Source organism: Helobdella robusta (assembly GCF_000326865.2).
Source record: "Helobdella robusta unplaced genomic scaffold HELROscaffold_3, whole genome shotgun sequence".
Taxonomy (NCBI): Eukaryota; Metazoa; Annelida; class Clitellata; order Rhynchobdellida; family Glossiphoniidae; genus Helobdella; species Helobdella robusta.
Window position 1 is genome coordinate 3157212 of NW_008704501.1, and position 21091 is coordinate 3178302.

Sequence of the window (21091 nt, forward strand, 5' to 3'; positions counted from 1 at the left end):
TGGTGTGTTTGTTGCATGTTGTGTTTGTTGTATGGTGTGTTTGTTGCATGTTGTGTTTGTTGTATGGTGTGTTTGTTGTATGGTGTGTTTGTTGTATGGCGTGTTTTGTTATGTTTGTTGTGTGTTTGTGGTGTACAGTATGTGGTGAACGATACTGACACACATCTAGCAGCACAATAAGAATTAGCATATCAGATAAATATTAAAAAAAAATTATAAACTTCATTTCGCTTATCGTTTCTGGATAAGGACATAATTCGAAAATAAATTGAAATAAAAAATACACGCAAACAGTTGCCCAGTTCAGCATGCTATGACTAACGACAAACTTAGAATTAAACAAATAAAAATAATTAAATAATAAATTATTTATATATACATATATTATTTTATTATAAGTTGTACATATATGATATACAAGCTGTATATTTACATATATTGTACGCACACACGTTCGTAACATTCAACAAGTAGTATAAATGCAGTCGTCAACATACAATGCATGCTCTGTGAAATGAATGAAATGTATAAAGTTTTGTTTTCTGGTCCTGTCTGTGATCTTACTTTCAATGTTTTTGTCACTAAAATTTTATACTTTGTTGTGTAAATAATTTTTATTTCTAGCAACGAATGTTTGAGGATATGAAACCATGTTTTTAGTGGTCGTCTTGCTATGGATAACACCATATTCTGCTGGTTAGTGAGAGTCCTTTCTGTTTGTTTTTTAATTATTTTTTTGAAATATTTACTCAGTAAAACTGAGGCTCTGTATCTTGTGATGATGTTGTTAACTAAATTAACTGCAGGCTACAAATTTTGTTATTATGTAAGTAAGGGTGTATAAGCGATGGGATTTTTAAGAAAATCAAATGAACAAACAAGTTGTTGACGTTTGAGTGATTTATTTAACAATTTCTCTCGCTCTTATTAATTAAGATGTGCACACACACACACACACACATTTATTTATTTTAGGATCCATTTAATGAATCTTTTACGTTTATTACATTTTACATGCATTGGATCGTGGTCTGTGCCATGACATGATTTAATAAAATAAAATTTTAAAAACATTTAATTAATTAATATTTAATTAAATGAAACTTAATAACACGTGGAACAAGTTTCTCCAATATAATTTACAGTTTTAAATAAATGAAAACTTATGAATTCGAACGAGGTGACACTATGACTATTATTAAGCAACTTTTGCTTGTTTTTTAATTCCCCGTTTGATCGATAAATGCCTTTTAGGTGCACATTATAAAATTGAAATTGTTTTCTTTGTTTCTATTTATTTCGTTCTTATTAGGAAAGAAATTAGTTTAGAGGAGTTTTTTGTGGTGCTTCATGGTCTGCTTATTATCATTTAAGTATGACGTCATCAAAATACAAACATCTAACGAACTCGTTTTGGGTTATGTACCTATCAATATTTTATTTCGAGATCTATGCAGACATGCCCAAAAGCAAAGATAATACAATATAGTACGCCAAAGGACGGTTATCTTTTTTTTCTCTACTCACAAAGTAATGAAGTTAAAAAAATTTATAACGGTTGCATTTGTTGGAAAATAAATGTTTGCTAAAATATTTTTTTTCTACATAGTCATCCATCTTACCTTCTCAATCCTGACTTTCTAACTTGCTCATTTCCGCGTCTTCTGCTGCTGCCACTTCCGTTCTGCTGATTGGTCTCTGAATCTTTTTGCTGGCCGTTTTTTTGGAAACAGTTTTACATTTTGAAACTGCTCATCAATATTTTTAACGTGGGTTCGATTCAATTTCATGCTGATGATCATCATCTACGTTTTCCACCACGCAAAATAAGAAATGCCGATATTTCATATTAGTGATTTTTATTTATTAAAATAAGAATTACTGAAATGAAGCATGTCATTATGACGATTATGTGTTCAAATTTTTTATAATGGTCACTGATTGGTGATGGATTGATTCATTCATCTTTCGTTTTATATCACCGTTAGAGCGCTATGACATACATGCTGAGAATAACTGGGATTATTTTATTATTAATTTAATTTAACTTTTAAATAGTATTTACTTAAATTTCCTTCATAAAAATTTTTTCAAATTTGATGTTTTATGTAGTCTGCTAGCCTCCTTTTTTTTTTTTATAACATTTTAATAACCGGACACGGCCTATATTTAGTATAACAACGATTGAGAAAGTTATTTTTAGCTCGTACGTTAGCTCAATTTTGATGTTAAAATTGGTAGTTGTACTTTTAATCTTGATTTTCAAAGAAACTTTTTAAAACAATCTTGTCTTGATCTTGACTACTCATCTTGTCTCAACAACAGTCAACTCAGACAACGTCATCATGTCACTCACAACATCCCATCTAGCCTGGGGGATCATCTTCTTTTCACGCACTAATTAAATTTTTAAAATTCGTTTGCAGGCTAATAAATTTATCTCTCTCTCTCTCTCTGTTTCCTGTTTCTATCTAAAGTATTTTGTTGTTTCGTTTTTTAAATATTATAAATATAAATAAATACTTTAATAATATTTGATATATATTTATATATATATTTATATTAGATTAAATTTTTAATTAATTGATAAATTGTTGTTAAATAAGCCATAATATAATATAATCAAGCATGATCTATATTCTATGTTACTATGTGTGATTGCTCACAGTGAGTGTATGGTATAAACTATAAAATGGTAACATTAGAAGATAAGATGTAAATTATAACAGCACTATGAAAATGATAAACTGACTTTGTCAGAGATAAACTCAGACTGGCAATGCTAAACAAACATCAACCAATTTTTTTTATAAATTAAGATAAAAAAGTTGAATGTTATTAGATTGAGACATTATTAAATAAAGTAAATTTTTTATTTTATTGATCACTGTTTTTAGAAGAATAAGTGAGAGAGGGAGTATTGATTGTGTTAATTATTTCAAGTATATATCTAATTTTTCTGTAATGTTGGAAACAAAATGCAATTTAATTGCTTTGAAGTTTCATTTATCTGTCAGTCATCAGTAAATAAGAACTTTCACTGAAAAATTAGAGGCATTGTGATGTGTATTTCTTCAATCAATCATTCATTTAATTTCATTGGTAACATTGTATGTGGTTGGTCCATTGTTGTAGGTGTTGCATGAATGTTTCATTAGTTAGATTAGAGTTTGTGGAATTTATGTCTCCAATTTTTTGTCAAATGCTAGCTTTATGTCTGGTACTTTTGTACTTAATAAACATTGAGTTACATAAATTAAACTGTGAAATGTGATAGATGGATGGATGGCTATCAAAAGACCACACAAACAAAATTGGTTGATTGCTTGAATTTTATGCATTTGCGATTATGTACATACAAAAAATATGTCTCTGTGTGTGTATGTGTGTGTGTGCGTCGGCGCTTGCATTTTGTTTATGTTTTTTAACATTTAAACTACAATGCATTTGACAAATTTGTAATTTTAATTTGAATGAAATTTTTCTGATCCCGCGTCGTTTGTAGTTTTACTTGAGTTTCAGAAATGTAGATGTACATAAAATGAACAATTTGTTTGTACAGCCTGACATATCATTTGATACAGGTGGCTTGAGATTAAGTGGAGGGTGATCGGCAAACGTTTCATGGGTGGAAAGTTTTGAAACATTTCCATATCTTTCATATTTATGAACAGAGTAACATGTTATTAGTGCATGGAGTTGGATGCACATGAACAGGAGTTTGTATTTGCTTGAGTGATTTTTTAACATTTGGTGTTTGTAGGGCACGTACCTGCGCCTAGTCTGAGCTTCCCTCCAAAACTATTCTCGTCAGAAATTTGTTTTAATCTGTAACTAAATTTTTAAATGCCGATATTATAAATGCTAATTACTGATGGTTGTTGGTTATTGAATTGTTTTCGAAGACCACATGTTTGAATAAGTTGCATTTGATCATGTTTGATCATAGAGCAGAATTGCAACAATTATTATCAGTATCCGACTCCGAGTAAAAATTTCAGACCCCGACTCCGAGTTCCTAATTCCAAAAAAAATTTAAACTTTTGCATCATAATTTCATCTTATTGTCATTTTAAAATAATAAATACGTAATAAAACATGTTAATCAGTAAATGTAATTGATTTTCTCAGTAAAATTACTTTATTTTTATGTTTTAAAACATACTGAAAAAATTTTCAACTTTTGTATCATAATTTCACCTTATTATCACTACTAAATAAAAAATACTTTAGAAAACACTTAAAATAAGTCAATGTAATTGTTTTTCTCAGTAAAACTATTTTATTTTTATGTTTAAATGGTGAAATAAAGTTATGTGGTTTTATTCACATTACAGTATTTGAGATGATTGCTTATCGCTATATTATATTTATCCTCTGAAGACACAATCTTGAAAATTTTTAAAAAATTTAAAAAAAATAAATAACATTTTCCGTAGTCGGATAAACAAAATTCCTTACAAAATTCCGACACCGGCCAAAATCTCCGACTTGAACACTCTGATTGTCATAACTTTGCTGTTCATTTGTTCACTGCGTCATTGAGAAATAGCCGTTCGCCACGAATGCATGGCACGCTTAAACTTTCGAATCAACGAAATGTGGCTGTTGCGTTGTAGCACCTAATAAACGTTAATGACAGCATGAAATGATTTGTCTCACACAGATGCCTGCAACCAATCTTACTCTGGAAGGATAACTAACGGAGTCATAAAAAGTTTCAACTATCCATTCGATTACATAAACAACCTCAGCTGCACATACAAGTTCTACTTCAGTGATGCCCAGTACACGACTTCTAAAAAAATTTGTTTCAAAACGAGAAGGTTTGATCTGGAGAGGTCGATTGCGTACTGCACATTCGACTACTTGCAGATTGAGGACAATAAATACTGCGGCAGGGGTCTGTGGCAGAAGGGACTGTACGACCCGAAGCAACCAACGTCATCATTGTGGGTCAACAACCTTTGCTGTGAGATTTTTTTCATTTGTAATTTCGTTGTCATTGAAAAGTTAAACATTTATTTAATAAGTGAATGCCTGGAATTGATATCTTAAACATTTACCTCGATGCATTGGAGGTCTTATAAATTATATATAAAGTTAAGAGGCCCAGCAAATATTTGTTCTGCACTTCAAATGTTTGACATGATACATGGATTGATATGTGCATCTACATGTTAGCATCTACATGTGTGCATGTATGTACCTGTATGCATTTATGTTGTATGGGATGGGGTGGCAGAGGCAATAAATATATTTGTTATTAAAATTCTCTCTTGTCAACCGGCTCACACAGTTTCATCTAACACGGTAATGTATACACATATCGTATGATAATGTACAACATTTTATTAGGGTCAGCCATCAATCACAATTATTTTTAGAAGCTTTGCAATTTTATTTGGTTCAATAAATTTATTTTACAAACATGGGTGTTTCTGTTATGCAATCTTTAATTCTATATATTATATATTCAAATTTTTTGTAATGTCGGAAAGGCTTATGTGGATTCAGCTTCAGCTTAAAATAATTAATTTGAGTTCCTTAATATCTAATTATATTCCATCAACAAACTAAAAATATGTTGATAGCGTGAGACCGAGTGAATGATGTGAGGCATGTATGAAATAGGAGGGCTTGTGAGGCACTGCACAGACACGCACTTCATTTTTATTCTTCCTTCTCCGCTTATCCTCCCTGCGTTGAATAAATATTTTTATTAGGATTAAGGCTGGATTAATACCTTAATGCATTCAATTAGTTTTACTATTGTTCTGTTAGGGCAGGCAGGCTGGTGTTTGCTCTGCATTTAACCTGTTTTGTCATTTATTGCCAGAATACCGGTCTTTTCACACCACTATCATCATCATCATCGTCATCACACGATCATCATCATCCCACCATCGTCACCATCATCCCATGTTCATCATCATCATCATAATTCAAATCTCCCTTGAGAAGTATGTTGAAATAACAGATATCAGACACAACTTTGAAAGACACTCGCAGCTATTTTTAAATAGTTTCAGAGTTCGTTTGAGTTTGTGGTATGTTTGTGGCGTATGATCTTTTGTAATACAAGTCTTCTTGAAATATTTCTTCATTAAATGTGACCAGGGAGCCTGAATTATGTGGAAACATTCGAGTTGAAGTTCGTGAGTGACTCAAGTGTGGTCGGGGCAGGATTTTATTTTGAGTACAGCATCATCAACAACACCACAGACTTCTCCCACCAGTATCCAGGTAGGTCTTAACATTCACCTTCACATCATTGCTTTGTTTGTGCTGTGTTGGTAGGGGTACATTTTTTTAAAATTTTATTTAATTGTATCATAAATAGAATTTAGAATGAATTTAAATTGAAAAGTTTATACTCGAATATGTTTTAAAGAGTGAATATTTTATTATACTAGAAAGCATTTTTGTAGGTGACACCATCAAAAAATTTGATCTAAATGTGCACAAATTTTATTTTCGCCTTAAAACTTCTTACAATATCAACTGATATTGCATGCATACGTAGTTAATAAATGAATAAATAAAATTATATCTTATCAGATTCAAAGATTGATAAATAACATTTGTGCATAAAGACACACAACACACACACACACTCACGCACACACACACATGCATTTATTGTATACACATATACAGATATAGAGCAGATATCTGTTGATCAGATAAGTACGTTTGTGTGTTTTTGTGTCTGCTGTGCCAGGCAAGTTTAACCTGAATAAATCTATTTAATGTTAAATTAGCGTGGTTTAGCAAAAATAACATTCAAGTCACAGTGAGATTCAATTGTGTATCACAACAATGTGGCTCTTTGTTATGACTTTTTCTCATGTTCATTTCTTCGCTTTCACACAAATTTTTTTTTTCATATATTTACTTGAAATTTTATATTTCAATTTTCTAAACTGTGCTTTGTCAGAATGTCATGAAAATTTCGTTCAGTTGTGTTGTATTTCACTCATGCAGACATGCAAATAATAACAAACTATTCATCCATTCATTATCCGTGCATCCATTCATCATCCATTCATCATCCATTCATCATCCATTCATCATCCATTCATCATCCATTCATCATCCATTCATCATCCATACATCATCCATACATCATCCATTCATCATCCATTCATCATCCATTCATCATCCATTCATCATCCATTCATCATCCATTCATCATCCATTCATCATCCATTCATCATCCATTCATCATCCATTCATCATCCATTCATCTACCATCCACCCATCCGTCGATATCATCTATCAACATCACCATTGATGTTTTTCTTAATGATTCAGTATTGTTAATTTGATTATACTGGTGTATGAAGATAAGAATTTGAATAATTTTTTTCGGTAACATTTAATAGCATGGGTCTTTGTCGTAATTTTTCAGAGATATTTTACAATAATGAATTATGATTCATTTCAGCTTAAAAAGTAGCTCCATAGTAGCTCATACAGCTCAGTTGTGCGTATGAATCTGTTAAGTTTCATTTTTGCAATCTCATCTGCGTGCTGATATTTACATAACCTTTTCAAACAACTTCAACTTTTCTATCTAACTTTTAATACTCAATGATCATATACAAACAAATCGGCTATGAGAGTGCCGAAAGAAAGAAGGAAGGAAAGAAAGAAAGAAAGAAAGAGATAAGAAGCGGAAGAAAGAAAGAAGCGGAACAAAGTGAAAGGACAGAGAGAGAAAGGACAGAGAGAGAAAGTAGGAAGAAAGAAGATGAAAAAGACTAATGTAGGGACTGTAAATCTCCTACTTACAATCCTGAGGGATGAGCGTTGGTTAGCTCTAAGTGCGTGTAACACATCAACAGCGCAGTTTTCTTATGACGCAATATTAATTCCGAGACAAATGACAAAAGGTTTATTTGCACGCTCGCATATCCTAGCGCCATCAATATTATTATCTAATAGAGCCTCAACAAATTGACAGTTTTATGGAACAGTCATGTTCCACTGTTAGCATAACTGCACTTCATCAATCTCCAAGTACCTGCCTGTAAATCACTTGCATTATTTTATGGTTCGTTTGCCCCATCCAATTGCATTCGTTACGACGACGATTCAGGATGGGGGACGAGGATAGGATGGTAGGACTGCGAGATGGTGTGCTGGTTGAGGCGTCTGTCTGTCTGGTCCTTCTCCTGCACTGACTGGGTTCAAAAGCAAAATGAATTTGGTTCATATGAACTCTGTGTGTTTTCCAGATCTTTTTGGAATTAATTGAATGAGAAATAATAATAATTTCTGTCCTCTTCCGCTCTCTGTCTACCTCTCTCTCTCTTTTTTTTTCTTTCTTTTTCTCTCTCTCTTTCTCTCGTTATATATATATATATTATATATATATATATAATTATATATATATATAAACACTTCAAACGTGAAAATATATCTTCCATATCTCTATAAATTCTTGCAAATAGCGTGCAATGTATGTAGTAAAATATGATGTTTTCACCCAGGTATGCGCACATACATACACTTATACCAATTGCGTGTGTGTGCGTGTGTGTGCGTACGTGTGTGTGCGTACGTGTGTGTGCGTACATATACGCATGATATATGAAGGTTTGCAAACACAAAACTGACGTTCATGTTTAATTGATACGTGCATACATCAAACAACAGCCAGCCACACAGAGCTCATACTTCATGTAAACATTAGTCACACTTCATACATCACCTATTATCACTGACAAGACCTTTTAAAATATTTTTTTATGTCATCACTACAATATAGTTCAGCAGCAGTCTAGCTTGCGAATGTAACGATGTAACTTGCGAATGTAACTTGGAAATGTAACAACATATATCGTGTCATGTATCATCAGTTTCTTTGCCTCCGCATTTTAAACAACATCTTTTCTTTAATTTATGAAGCGTTAATAAATTTAAACGAAATTTGTAAGTATATTAAATGATAGTGAAAAATAAAATTAAAAATGAATTTATTATGTTTGAAATAATCTCCGACGTGGCTCTAAGTGTAGCGTAGAGTATGATGAGCTTATACAATTGGTGAGCTGGTTGCTCATCTGTTTCATGAGATGTCTCTTCAGTTGAATGGCATACTCAGTTCATTTTTTTTCTGTTTTGAAAAATTTTTGGAAAAATTTTAATTAAAATTTCTTATCAATATTGTTGATGATGTCGTATCAAGGATTTTTACGGTGTCTTACATTTCATGCATGGAAATCATTTGTCTTGAATTAAGCAATGTTTTTTATAATATTACAATTAACTAACTTACTAACCAACCAAACAACTAACAAACAAACGAACTATCCGATCGATCAATCAACCAAACAACCAACTGACAAACCAATCAACTAACCTGTCCAGGTAACTGCAGTAATGGTCAGTGGATGTGTTTCAACCGCCGGTGCATTGACGCCAGCCTCACCTGCAATGCATTCGACGACTGTGGAGATGGCTCTGATGAAACTTATTTGCATGCCAGGTGTCCACCAGGTGAGTAGGCTTCATGTTGTTGTTGTTGATGTTGTTGATGTTGTTGTTGTTGTTGTTGGTATTTGTGATGCTTTTGATGATGGTGATCGAAGTTGCTTGCTATGACGTCAAATGCCATTGTTGCTGCAACAGTTTGTTTAGTCTCAACTCAATTGGTCTGGTCTCGAGGTATTGCTTAGTGGGGTACTAGGATGGATCAAACAAAACAGATAGTTGTATTCATTGTATAAATTTGATTTTGAAACCATCAAAGGAACCAACAGCAAGACTGAGAACGATGGCAACAACGACAACAACAACATCAACAACAGCAACAACAACAACAACAATGCCAATACTGATCCTCCTCTAGTAGCTTGTGAACACCAGTAGGTTAATTGCATATGTCTTCTTGCTTATGCATCATTCGCTACTACTACAATAAATAACATAACACTGCTTGTTGCTTGTGCTAATTCAGCAATTACTTTCACACTATTTTCTCCCATTGATTTTTGTCACCTGTTTTTGATGGATATAACTTTTTTTTATCGTAAATATTGATTGGTGACATTTTTTTATTGTTGTTGTTACTCCCCACGTTGTATTGGTAAATATTGTGGCTATTTATTAGAAAATTTCTGTTTAATAAAGGTTAAAGGTTAAAGGTTACTCTTTCTTTTGCGCTTGCTTGTTGTTTAGTATGATAATTGTTCAAAAATTGATGTTCATTCACTGTGATAGTTATTAAAAAATTAATGTTAAGTTTAGCCAAACAACATCCTCTTTAAAAAAAATCTTCAAAGAATCTTTTAATTCTGAAGTTATAATTAGTCTTCAGATAGTAATTCAGCGCATCCCTCTTTAATTAAGAAAGCAATTACTTTAAAATAAATAGACTTACATAATGAGGCACCTTCAGGCCTGTAAAATGTGTTCATGTGTGTGTGTGTCTGTGTGTGTGTGATTGTCTGGGTGAATTACATTTGCTTAACCTTGGCTCAATGCTGCCTATTATTTGTAATTACATCTTGTTGCTACTCTATCTTTCTTCTCTTTCTTCTTCCTTCAGTTGATTGCATCAACTTTCTTTCACACACATCAGTCACAGTCACAGCAGCAGCAGAGTGAGATGACTTATGAATTTGTGACAGAAGATGAGATGTTAATGTTTCGGCTCCACTGTTTTCTGTAATATTATTAATATAGTTGTTCATGTTGTGTGTGTGTATGTGTGCGTGCGTGTGTGTGTATGCGTGCGTGTGTGTGTGCGCGCGCACACACGTGTAGATGCAGTTATATGTATGAATGACGGGGGTTCGCATATTTTCTTATTTTCTGGTTCCGCGTTCTTTTATTGTGATCATTTCTGATCATTTCTTCCACAAGTCACTGTCCTCATGTGGCCAAATAACATTCAAGTGAATTAACCAGGAAATAATACAATTATTTTAGCCTAATGCCTGCTCCACTACTCACTAGTCAGTTAACTTTTTGAGTGTTTACATTTGTTATGTATGTGAATGCAAGCTTATGAAACATTCAACGACGCATTTGAAATGGATGTTGGCTTGGTGCAGTTCATAATGAGATATGTCAAAACATAACTACATGCGTGTATTCGCTCGTAGATTATTACCTCTTTGCAAACATGCCATGGTAAACATTAGTTATTAATAAATTGAACAAACACAGTTGTTGTTTTTCTGTACCAAAGATGAATTAAATAATATTTATATTACTGCATATTTGTTTGTGCATCTTCGGTTCTATCATCATGATGTTTTCATCATCGAGACGATTCGTCGGTTGTGTGAAAGTCTGTTGAGTTGGTAGTGATAATGTAGTTCAGGATACTAACATTCCGCATTGATGTTGAGTTGGCTCCCAAGAGAATCCCATCAATCCTGCTGACTCCACTTGCAGTTTGCATGCCTCTGTCAGACGTCTACAGCGACCATCCGATGATGAAACACTGTTCCATGTGCTGTACTATACAGTGTATGTACATGAAGCAGGTTGTTCATGAAACATCATATCAACATCTTCTCTGTCTTCTTCGCACCTCTTCCATAGTTGAATGCGTGTGTGTGTGTGCGTGTGTGTGTGTGTGTGCGGGCGTGTGTATGTGTGTGTTATCCGTTTGTTTTATAGCAACACGACGCACTTGAACGAACACACACCTGTTTGTTTGCAAGTTTCTCAGGGTGGAGTGTTTTTTATTGTCCTGTCCATCAATCAGTCCCACTGCTCCACTCATCTATCCTCTTTTACTTTTTTATATAAAAGTTTTTATATAAACGTTGGGTACACAGATGCTTATGCGTGTGTGTGTGTGTGCGTGTGTGTGTGTGTGCGTATGTGTGTGTGTGCGTGTGTGTGTGTGTGTGTGTATAAAACTCCTCAGTGTAACGTCTTGTTGATCTCATTCTCAATTTCAAAAACACTTGTTCAGCTCAGATCATGTTAAGTTTCATGAACAATTTATGCTACGCGCATGCACATTTTCATTAAGGTGAATGTTTGTACTGCTGGGGTACACACGCACGAACACACGAACACACACACACACGCACACAGTTGTGCACTTTTATTTGTTTGGCAAACATATGCACACCATTTATTATGAATGAGTAATCTGACTTAGGTTGGACTATGCATATGAGAAACATTTAATTATGTATGTGCTCGCACTTAAACTATTGCACCCAGTTTTATCCTATTTACATTTTGCGATAGCAACCTTCATACATTTATATAAGGACCTATCCTGCAATTGTCCACACCTCTTCCATGCTTGCTTGCATGCTTGACCATGCCATTACATATTGTGTGTGTTAGTAATAGTATGTGATGCGCGCGTGTGTTGTGTACGGATGTGTGTGTGTCTGTGTGTGTGTACGTATGTATGTGTGTGTGGGAGTGTGCGTATGTATGTGTGTGCGTGTGTGTGTGTTGTGGATGGTGGTGGGTGTAATCATTATCTTGGTAAATAAATTTCATCGCCTCACTCATATTGTTGTTATCATTATTTACTAACCCAAGTGATGTTAATAAAAACTGCAACAACACTAACACCAACCTGACAACTGCCACTACCAGATTGTGTGGCGCAAGTACGTGCGACGTAAGGATCGATGGAATGAATGTAATGAAGGACATAAGCTCAACATTTTTCCAAGGTTAGAGAGCCTGAAGATGAAAAATTCATTTCAGTTTGTTTTCCCAATGCAACGATTGCTATAATCATCATCTTCATCATCGTCATCATCGTTATTATCTACGGTCCCCATCATCATCATCCTTCCTCTCATCATCATCATCATCAGCAGCAGCAGCAGCACTTGAGCGTTTGATTTGCTACTCTAACAACATTTCCCACATTATCACCACCGTTTCATCTCTTTGTTATCTCAAGCAATGTCTTTGTCTCATTTTAATTCTCATTAGTATTTGATTGTAATCAAGGGAAAAAATATCACATACGCATACGTATTTGCATACATACACGCATACATACATACACGCTCACACACACACACGCACAGACACACACACACACATGCATACATACATACATACATGCACACACATACAGACAACAGCACCTCGTTGAAAACAACATCGAGCCTTTCATACATGAACATAACGCGAATGAGGAGGGCGACGTCCGACACCCTGCCCACACACTCCTTCTGCTTTTCCTTCTGGTACCTGTCCACGGGCCCCCCGTTCAATGCCTCAATTGAAGTGTACGTCCGAACATCAGGTGACCTGAGGCCGCAGTACACTCAATATCTATCCCACCGACCGAACGCTGCCGACTGGACATCAGTTCAGTTGGACTTGAAGGACGTATCGAACAACGTTGAAGTCGTCCTCAAGAATGTCTTACAGCCGGCAGACAGGGGTACTGCTCTCAGTTCTAACATGATCTTCAAGTACTTCAGCATTGCGGAAGGGATGTGCTCGAGAAGTGAGTTTCAATTCAGCATCATCAGTCTTCTCTAGTGATTTTTCTAAATTTTTCCTTACTTATTTGCACTGTTGATGCTTGTGACGTTAATGCTCTCCTCCAATGTAATGGCTATGAATATCTTAGTGGGAAACTCAGAAGTAATTGATGGCTTTATATTTTTATCCTGACAGTTCCTTTATTAAATATGCATAAGGTAAGTATCATTACTTCAAAGTTAATGAAATAAAAGTGAAGTTGCAAGAATGAAAGAAACTTTTGATTGTTTTTTTTGGTTTTCATACGTAAAAATGTCACGAGAGGTTATGTGTGGTGAAAGTTATCTCTTGCACAGCACTGCACTGCACAACACACAGGTGTGCTGTCGTGCGTCTTCGTTTCTGACTTGTGTGCATGGAGTTCTGGCCTGCTGGATGGTGTGGCCAGCGATATCAACGACATCATTTCACAGCAGCAACGACAAATCGACGCTACATGGGTGTATTTCTTTGACACTTCAGGTTTATGTTGCATATTACCTTTCTTACTTGTTTTTTCTTCTTTTCTTTTAAAAAGAAACTGAGTTTACATTTTAAAATTGTTTCCCCACGTTTTAAAATTTTGGCAAAATAATTGAATTAGAGATCATTTTTCAACGTGGATGTTTCCAGCCAGTTTCCTTTTCTAATGGAGAAGGAAAGTGAAAGGCCACTGTCAAAATAGTGGCTTGAAGCATATTGGTTTCAATGTATCGAAAACGTATCGCGTAGTTGTAAATGATTCCTAAATGATTGCATCTACAACATCAGCATCTCAGCAGACATTTTCTTTTGTATTAAACACAGACGTCCACCATGGCTTCGCTCATCTGGCATTGAGTCAAGCCAGAACTTCTAGAGGATTGCTTATCAGTCCATTGTTTTATTTGTATTACAACAACAACAACGATAACAACAACAACAACGACGATGAAAACAACAAGGACGACAACATCGTACAACATCTTTACTTGAAATATTATATAAAAACCAGGAATGACAGTAGCGGTCGGTGTTATTTTAATGTCTACTTGTTGAAACTGTACAACTCGGATGTTGTGCTGGTGATGGATGGCGTTGAAAGTACTGTTACAGACAGGTGGCACACCATACATCTTCAGATCACACAAACCGTCCCTTACCAGGTAGTTTTGTATTCGTACATTCTACGTGTGTCTATTGTGTATGTGTGTGTGTTTTTGTGTGTACTGCGTTGCAATCTGTGTTCATTTTCTGCACATATGCAGTGTTTGTGTATTTATTACAATTTTTAGTTTACATGCAAGAGTTGTGGTCTTTAATTAAATAAGTTTTGAAATTAATAATAATTTTTAATTGTAGATATGATCCAATCAGATCGTAATAATTATTAATCGTAATAATAATTAATAATTTAATGATCCAATCAGATCGTAATAGAAGGTTTGGGTAGCAAGTGCAACATCTTTGTGGAGGAAATATATCATGGTGACGAGGAGAATCCACGTCTTGAGAGTCTCTTAGGTTAATAATATCCATCTGATCTGATCTGATCTGACATCTATCTAATCTAATCTAATGACACTTTCAAAAATATATCGTTTTCTTTTTAAACAATTCATAAAAGTTTTTCGTTTGCATGCCAGTGCAGAGGAATCAAGAGTTTATTGGCGTTGATGCAAGTGTGTGAAAATTTTAAGAACTGCAGAATATTTCTTCACTCAGATCGAACTGTCTTAACAAGGACTACAACAACAATTCCACCAACCGTTGCCTCGTCGACGTCCTCACGAATTCCTCCAACAACATCCAGCATTATCAGCAAGTCGACGTCATCATTCAACAACAGCAACAACAACAACACTAAAAACAACAAAGCATCTTGTCTGCCATCTGTCGAGAGAATGTGTGACAACATGATGGGATGTTTCAAGTTGGAAGAAATGTGCGACGGACAAAACGACTGCGCTGATGGGTCCGACGAACACAACTGTCGAGCAGGTTTGTTCGTTCGTTCGTTCGTTTGTCTGTTTGTGGCATTCATGGCTCATATTTTAAACAAAATGAAAATATCCAATGCACTAATTTTAATGCTTGCGGTATATAAAGTTTTCCTCGGTTAACTTAACTGCACGCCTCCTGTTGTTTATATTTGGCAGTGCCAAGTGGAAGGTTGGGCTCATTGAACGATGGCGGAATAGCTGGCATTGCAATAGCCGGTCTCTTGATTGTCACAGCACTGGTCATTGCGTGCTGTCTGATCTGCAGACGATGCAAGCAACAGCAGAAGGACGGAGGCAAACAAAAGAGACAACCGAGTCCAACTGCTACCATACTACAACAAGTTTGTATATATACACCAATATTCGAATGACGATAGGGTAACAGAGGAGTGAGAACCTAATCAAGACGAATTAGTGTTTTGATAAGAGATTTTAATCATTAAAAAGAGCAGCGAACTATTTTACCGATGTAGAATTTTACCAAATTTTTAGCTAAATTTTATTTGATATACTTTGTTTAAATTTGTCTGAAATTAGAAATTTCACTAATAAACAAAACGAATATTGCAGATGTTCAAACTACCAAGGAAAACGAATGCAGACGAAAACTGTAAGAAATCTCACCCCTCCCGATCTCCGCCCCCCTCCATTGCCGACTTACAGAGATCTCCAATCAGGAGGAGTCAACTCTTGGGACTCGCCAATCCTAATCTAGGCAACGGTTTCACTAGCAAACAGATTGCTTCGTTTGATGAATTCAACAATGCTAGTAACAGCAGTTCCCTAGTTAACAATCAACACAACGGACCAAGAAGTGCATCGGTCGAAGATGGCACCGCAAATATGACGAACTCGTCATCGATGACAGGGAGCGAGGGCACGTTAGAGTTCCCCTGCTACCCTCACCATCCACATCAGAACATGTTTCAGCAACAAGTTCTGTTGAATCACATCGCCACTTCGAAACAAACTCCACAGTCGCATCAAACAACTCGCAAAAGTTTCCTCAAGCTGCCCGCTCATTTGAGCCATTTCTTCGAAGGCTTGCCATCCGACCGAACATTCGATCATCACATATACGAGGAGCCCATGTATGTTAGCTATTCCACTCGAGGTGATAGCTTACTGGACAATCAAAACGACGTATCATCATCGTCATCATTCTCATATAGAACATCTCCATTAAGTGCTAATAATTTAACAAACACGCACAACAATCACAACATAAAAACCACCGACGACTTGAACAGCCATTATAAAAACGTTAAACAAATAAATTCTGTACATAGGAACAACAACAGAAATAATTTTAACAACGTGAACAATAACGTGCCTATAGAAGTGATAAGTTCAATATCATCAGGTGCATCGGTGATTAACCAAGAGCAACAAGTGAATCCCTTCAACTACCACAACAACAACAACCGCAACAATGAACAACTCCTGTTTCTTCCTCACAATTTATTCACCAACGAACCTGATGCACAGCCACACAACGACTCAGTCTACAGACCATACCTCTATCCAGTCAGCCAAACAGTCAATAAGATGCAAGCCAACAACCAGAGGCCAATTAATCAGCCTAATAAACAGAGGTCCATCAGCGGCCAATCGCCACCACAGTTTACGACGAATGTTGATTCGTGCCACGACAATATGGCCAACGATAAATTTGTTACTATAAATCCCATGCATTACGTGCTATCTAGAAACAACACCGACACCAATAACAACAATAATAAGAACAGTAAGACAACAAAGCCTGGTGATCCACAAACCTCGAAACAGTCACATGACGACGACACAACGAACTTCAATGGTAACCAGCCGAACAACGTAGCATTCAAAATGTTCAACAACCACGATTTGATGCTCAGCGATATTTCATCTTTACATGCCACAAGCGTCTGATATTTCTTCTTACGTTCCTTCTTTCTATATAGTTCATTCTTAATTTTGCCATTTGAAGCAATAGATTTATTTTTTAAACAAATTTTAACCTTGTATAAGCATATTTCAGTTTGTCGTTCACAATTGTTAGACTTATATTGTCCGCTCGGTAAAGAATTAAAATCTGATATTGTAAATACTTTTGTAACATTATTAACGAAATATAATATGTATTTCAAAATCAATAAAACATGAAAAACCAGTTACGTTTTTTTCAAACATTAAACAAAAAATTGAATAACAAAAGTTATGGAGTGTATTTTGACGATTTTTCAATTTTTTCCAGAAGCAGCTGCATGCGAGCCTCCATTTTTGGCTGGCCTTTGTAATTCTTTTTGTACAGCAACTTCCTTTTCCGTTTCTGATCGGCTTGATAACGCCTCGTTGCATCTTCCATCTCCTTCTTCTTTTCTAAAAACGCCTATCAAAAAGTGATCGTCAATAAATAAATACAAATTGTAAAAATTTAATTTAAAGATTTATTTACCTGTTTTTTCTTCAATTTTTCTTCATTTCTTTTTTTGAATTCCTTCATTTCATTGTGATACATAGAGACTTTCTTCTTCATCTTTTTCCTACGTAGATATTTGCAAACATAATTTACAACTTTACTAAGTTGAAACATTGTTACGGGAACAAATAAGCAAACAAATTAAATTTTATTCATTTAATTGAAATTATTCTCGCGGTGTAACAAAATGAAATTTTGGCTAAATATGCGATTAGCCACCTTGAAAAGTGTCTACGTGAAAAATCATTAGACGTGACTGATTATGACTGATATGTTACGTTATCCAGGTTATTATCACGCCACCTGTTTATCACGTTTATCAGATACATATACATTAGAACATCTTGGTTGGCTTCGAGATCTGCCCTACATATACATTAGAACATCTTGGTTGGCTTCAAGATCCGCCATGCTGTATGAACGATTTGACTTGGTTTCTAAAAACTTTCAACCCTCACAACTACTTTTTCAACTATATGATTACACCAGTTTCGGATTAGGGCTAAGTTAGGAAGTAAACACTTTACACCCTGGGCGGATGTTCAAGTTTGTTCCATACCTCAAAATAAGATTGGCCATTAATCAGCAATGTTCAAATTGCCATGACCATTTTAATACATTTCTCCACAATGTGGCAACCCAAGTCAAGAAAGTAATTTCCTCCTTAAGCCTAGATAACTGCACTTTTTCTTCTTAGATACTTTTATAAATTTAAAGAGTGCAGACTACTTAGATAATTTTATAAACTTTTATAAAATGCAAAGAAAACATTCCATAGGCAAGACATTTTTTCAAATAAATTAATTTTATCTTTGCAAATTAGGTTTATTTAATTTTCTGTGTAACGTATATCCCCTGTACCAGGATGGCATGCTATGAAAATGTAAGGATGGAGCATAGATGAATGGTTTAGCTACAGTACAGAAGACAAATTTTTGCATATCTCTGCGCGCAAGAAATGATATTGCTGCTACGGCATTGCTGAGGTTGTATCTCTTTCACCAGATAAGCATGTCGTCTGCTGTAAATATTGAAGTAAAGATGAAAACTATTTCTATATCATTAAAGGCTAAAAAAAACTTGCAAGTAAAATTGCCTATAATAACATGCTTTATATGTTAGGAAGGGACTGAAAAACAAATATTTTTTGTGGCACCTTTGGTAACACCTGGCAAATCGTCATTTGACACCCAACCAGACCACAACCAACCAGTTGGGAAACAATAATTTCAATCAGTTCTTATTTCAGTTTGAAAATAAATTTTATTAATTGATGCAATATAGATATATAGAAAGATATATATCCTTGCATTATATAGCAGCAGTGAAACATTTTCAAACGTACCAAATAAAACTTCTAAGGTTAGGTGGTAGCAATATAAAATTACAAAAATCATTTTTTAAATGTAAATGTGAAGAAATACTTTTTGGGGTTTAATGCAGTTTGGCCCTCTGACTCATAGATCTTCTTCAAACTGCTGGACCATTCGGATAAGTTTTTTTTTTCATTTTTCAGATACTTGTGATAATCTGCGATTATTTTCTTCTTCTTTCTGTCAGCACTCATGTCAGCAGTGTGCCTGAAATCAGTAGATACAATTGTCAGCTTTGTTTAAAATTTATTTTTATGCATTGTTTCAAAAAAGGATTGGAACAATAAAAAATATGTGTTCACCTGGAAGATTAATATGTAAAAATTTAACAAAAGTTTCACTGCAAACAATACTTCTAATACTAATATTTCATTATTAAATAATAGCATTCTTAACTTAATAAACAATGAAAATCTATAATGATATAAGTATTTTATAAAAACTTTGAGAAATTTGCACCTACTAGAATCTAGAAGATGATTATTGAACAAGTTGTTTGATATTCAATTCATTAATATCGATTTTATTATACACTAAAATCCTTGCGGGCATAGATAGATAAATATCATATATAACTGTATAACAAAATATATCCTTATAACAGAAACAGTATCAAATTTTAAAAATAATAATGATTCATTCAAATTTACACCAAGAACAAAAATCTTATAAACAGCTGTTTAAATCTTTTTCTTTTTTAATGTTAATAAGTGTATACAAAGAAGCAACTGAATATATATATTTAACACTGGCTAACCACAAACATATGTACAAACTTTGGCAGTTTTCATGCTAAAATTGTGGTAATGTGAAATAATGGTAAATATTAAAAAAACAATGTTAATGGTTTTTATATTAAGTCAAAACTTATTTAATTTTTAATTAAAACTTGAAAAATGACTAAGTGACTTTGTTTTTTAATATTGTAAAGTTAGAAAATAAGCAAAATTATCATTTTCTTTCATTTTTATGCTTTGTATTTGTAACTTATTTTATGAAATAAACAATAATTCAGGAAAATATTTCTGATTAAATTAAATTAAATTCAATAACAAAATTTAAATAATCTAAAGTTTAAATAAATAACTATAACTGTATAATTAGTAACATCAATATGCCATGCATTGATGACTTGTCAAGCAACCTATGAATGAGCACAAGATGCAAAAATGTCTACAAATGACCAGGACGGTGCACTGCACATATCACATGAGATATACTTATGAGACATGTCTCCTCTCAACAGGCCATAAACATAGACAACATAAAACCAAATTCAGGACTTCACTTTTAACTTTTATATATTGAAACTGCAACCGAAACAAATGCACAAGAGATGAAAATAGTTTAGTTTTTTAGAGATCGTACACAGAACCAGAACATATAGTCGGGTAAGCTAGAATAACCAGAAATAAAATCTGTGCAACCCTTAAACACCATGACATCATATTTATAATATATAATTTTTAGTAATATGATCATTGACTCAAGTTAGCAAATTAAGAAGTTAAGTTAATTGTTAGTTAGTCTTAGTGGCTAGCTAGTTATGAAGTTAAGTTAGTTGTTAGTTAGTTATCTTAGTGGCTAGCCTAGCGTAAGGGCTGTGACAAGACAGTATTTTTTAAAAACAAGACAAGACAAGACAAAACCAAGACGAAGCTTCAAAGAACATGTCTCGAGGCATACAAAGGTAAGACAAAAAATTCGAGACAAAAATGAGACGTCAAAACTAAAAAAATCCTTGAAAATTTATATTTTTAAGTCAGATTTGAGCTAGATTCTCACCAAGCACTATC

At 34.2% G+C, this 21091-nt stretch overlaps 3 protein-coding genes across 3 annotated transcripts; 2 read left to right on the forward strand and 1 right to left on the reverse strand.

The window, feature by feature from the left end:
- Nucleotides 1-3541: 3541 nt before the first annotated feature.
- HELRODRAFT_161301 (hypothetical protein) lies at nt 3542-6581 on the forward strand (the record flags this gene model as incomplete). Its single annotated transcript, XM_009021234.1, has 4 exons — nt 3542-3584; nt 4667-4972; nt 6121-6246; nt 6562-6581. The coding sequence occupies 4 exons, from the start codon at nt 3542-3544 to the stop codon at nt 6579-6581; spliced, it is 495 nt and encodes a 164-aa protein (XP_009019482.1).
- Nucleotides 6582-9356: 2775 nt separating this feature from the next.
- HELRODRAFT_65864 (hypothetical protein) lies at nt 9357-15581 on the forward strand (the record flags this gene model as incomplete). The annotated part of the gene is made up of 2 exons (XM_009021235.1): nt 9357-9511; nt 15362-15581. Coding segments are annotated over 2 exons (375 nt in total), but the record flags the coding sequence as incomplete, so codon positions are not given.
- Nucleotides 15582-17658: 2077 nt separating this feature from the next.
- Nucleotides 17659-20526, reverse strand: HELRODRAFT_161303 (hypothetical protein; the record flags this gene model as incomplete). The annotated part of the gene is made up of 4 exons (XM_009021236.1): nt 17659-17832; nt 17899-17986; nt 19347-19502; nt 20480-20526. The coding sequence occupies 4 exons, from the start codon at nt 20524-20526 to the stop codon at nt 17659-17661; spliced, it is 465 nt and encodes a 154-aa protein (XP_009019484.1).
- Between the last annotated feature and the right edge of the window lie 565 nt (nt 20527-21091).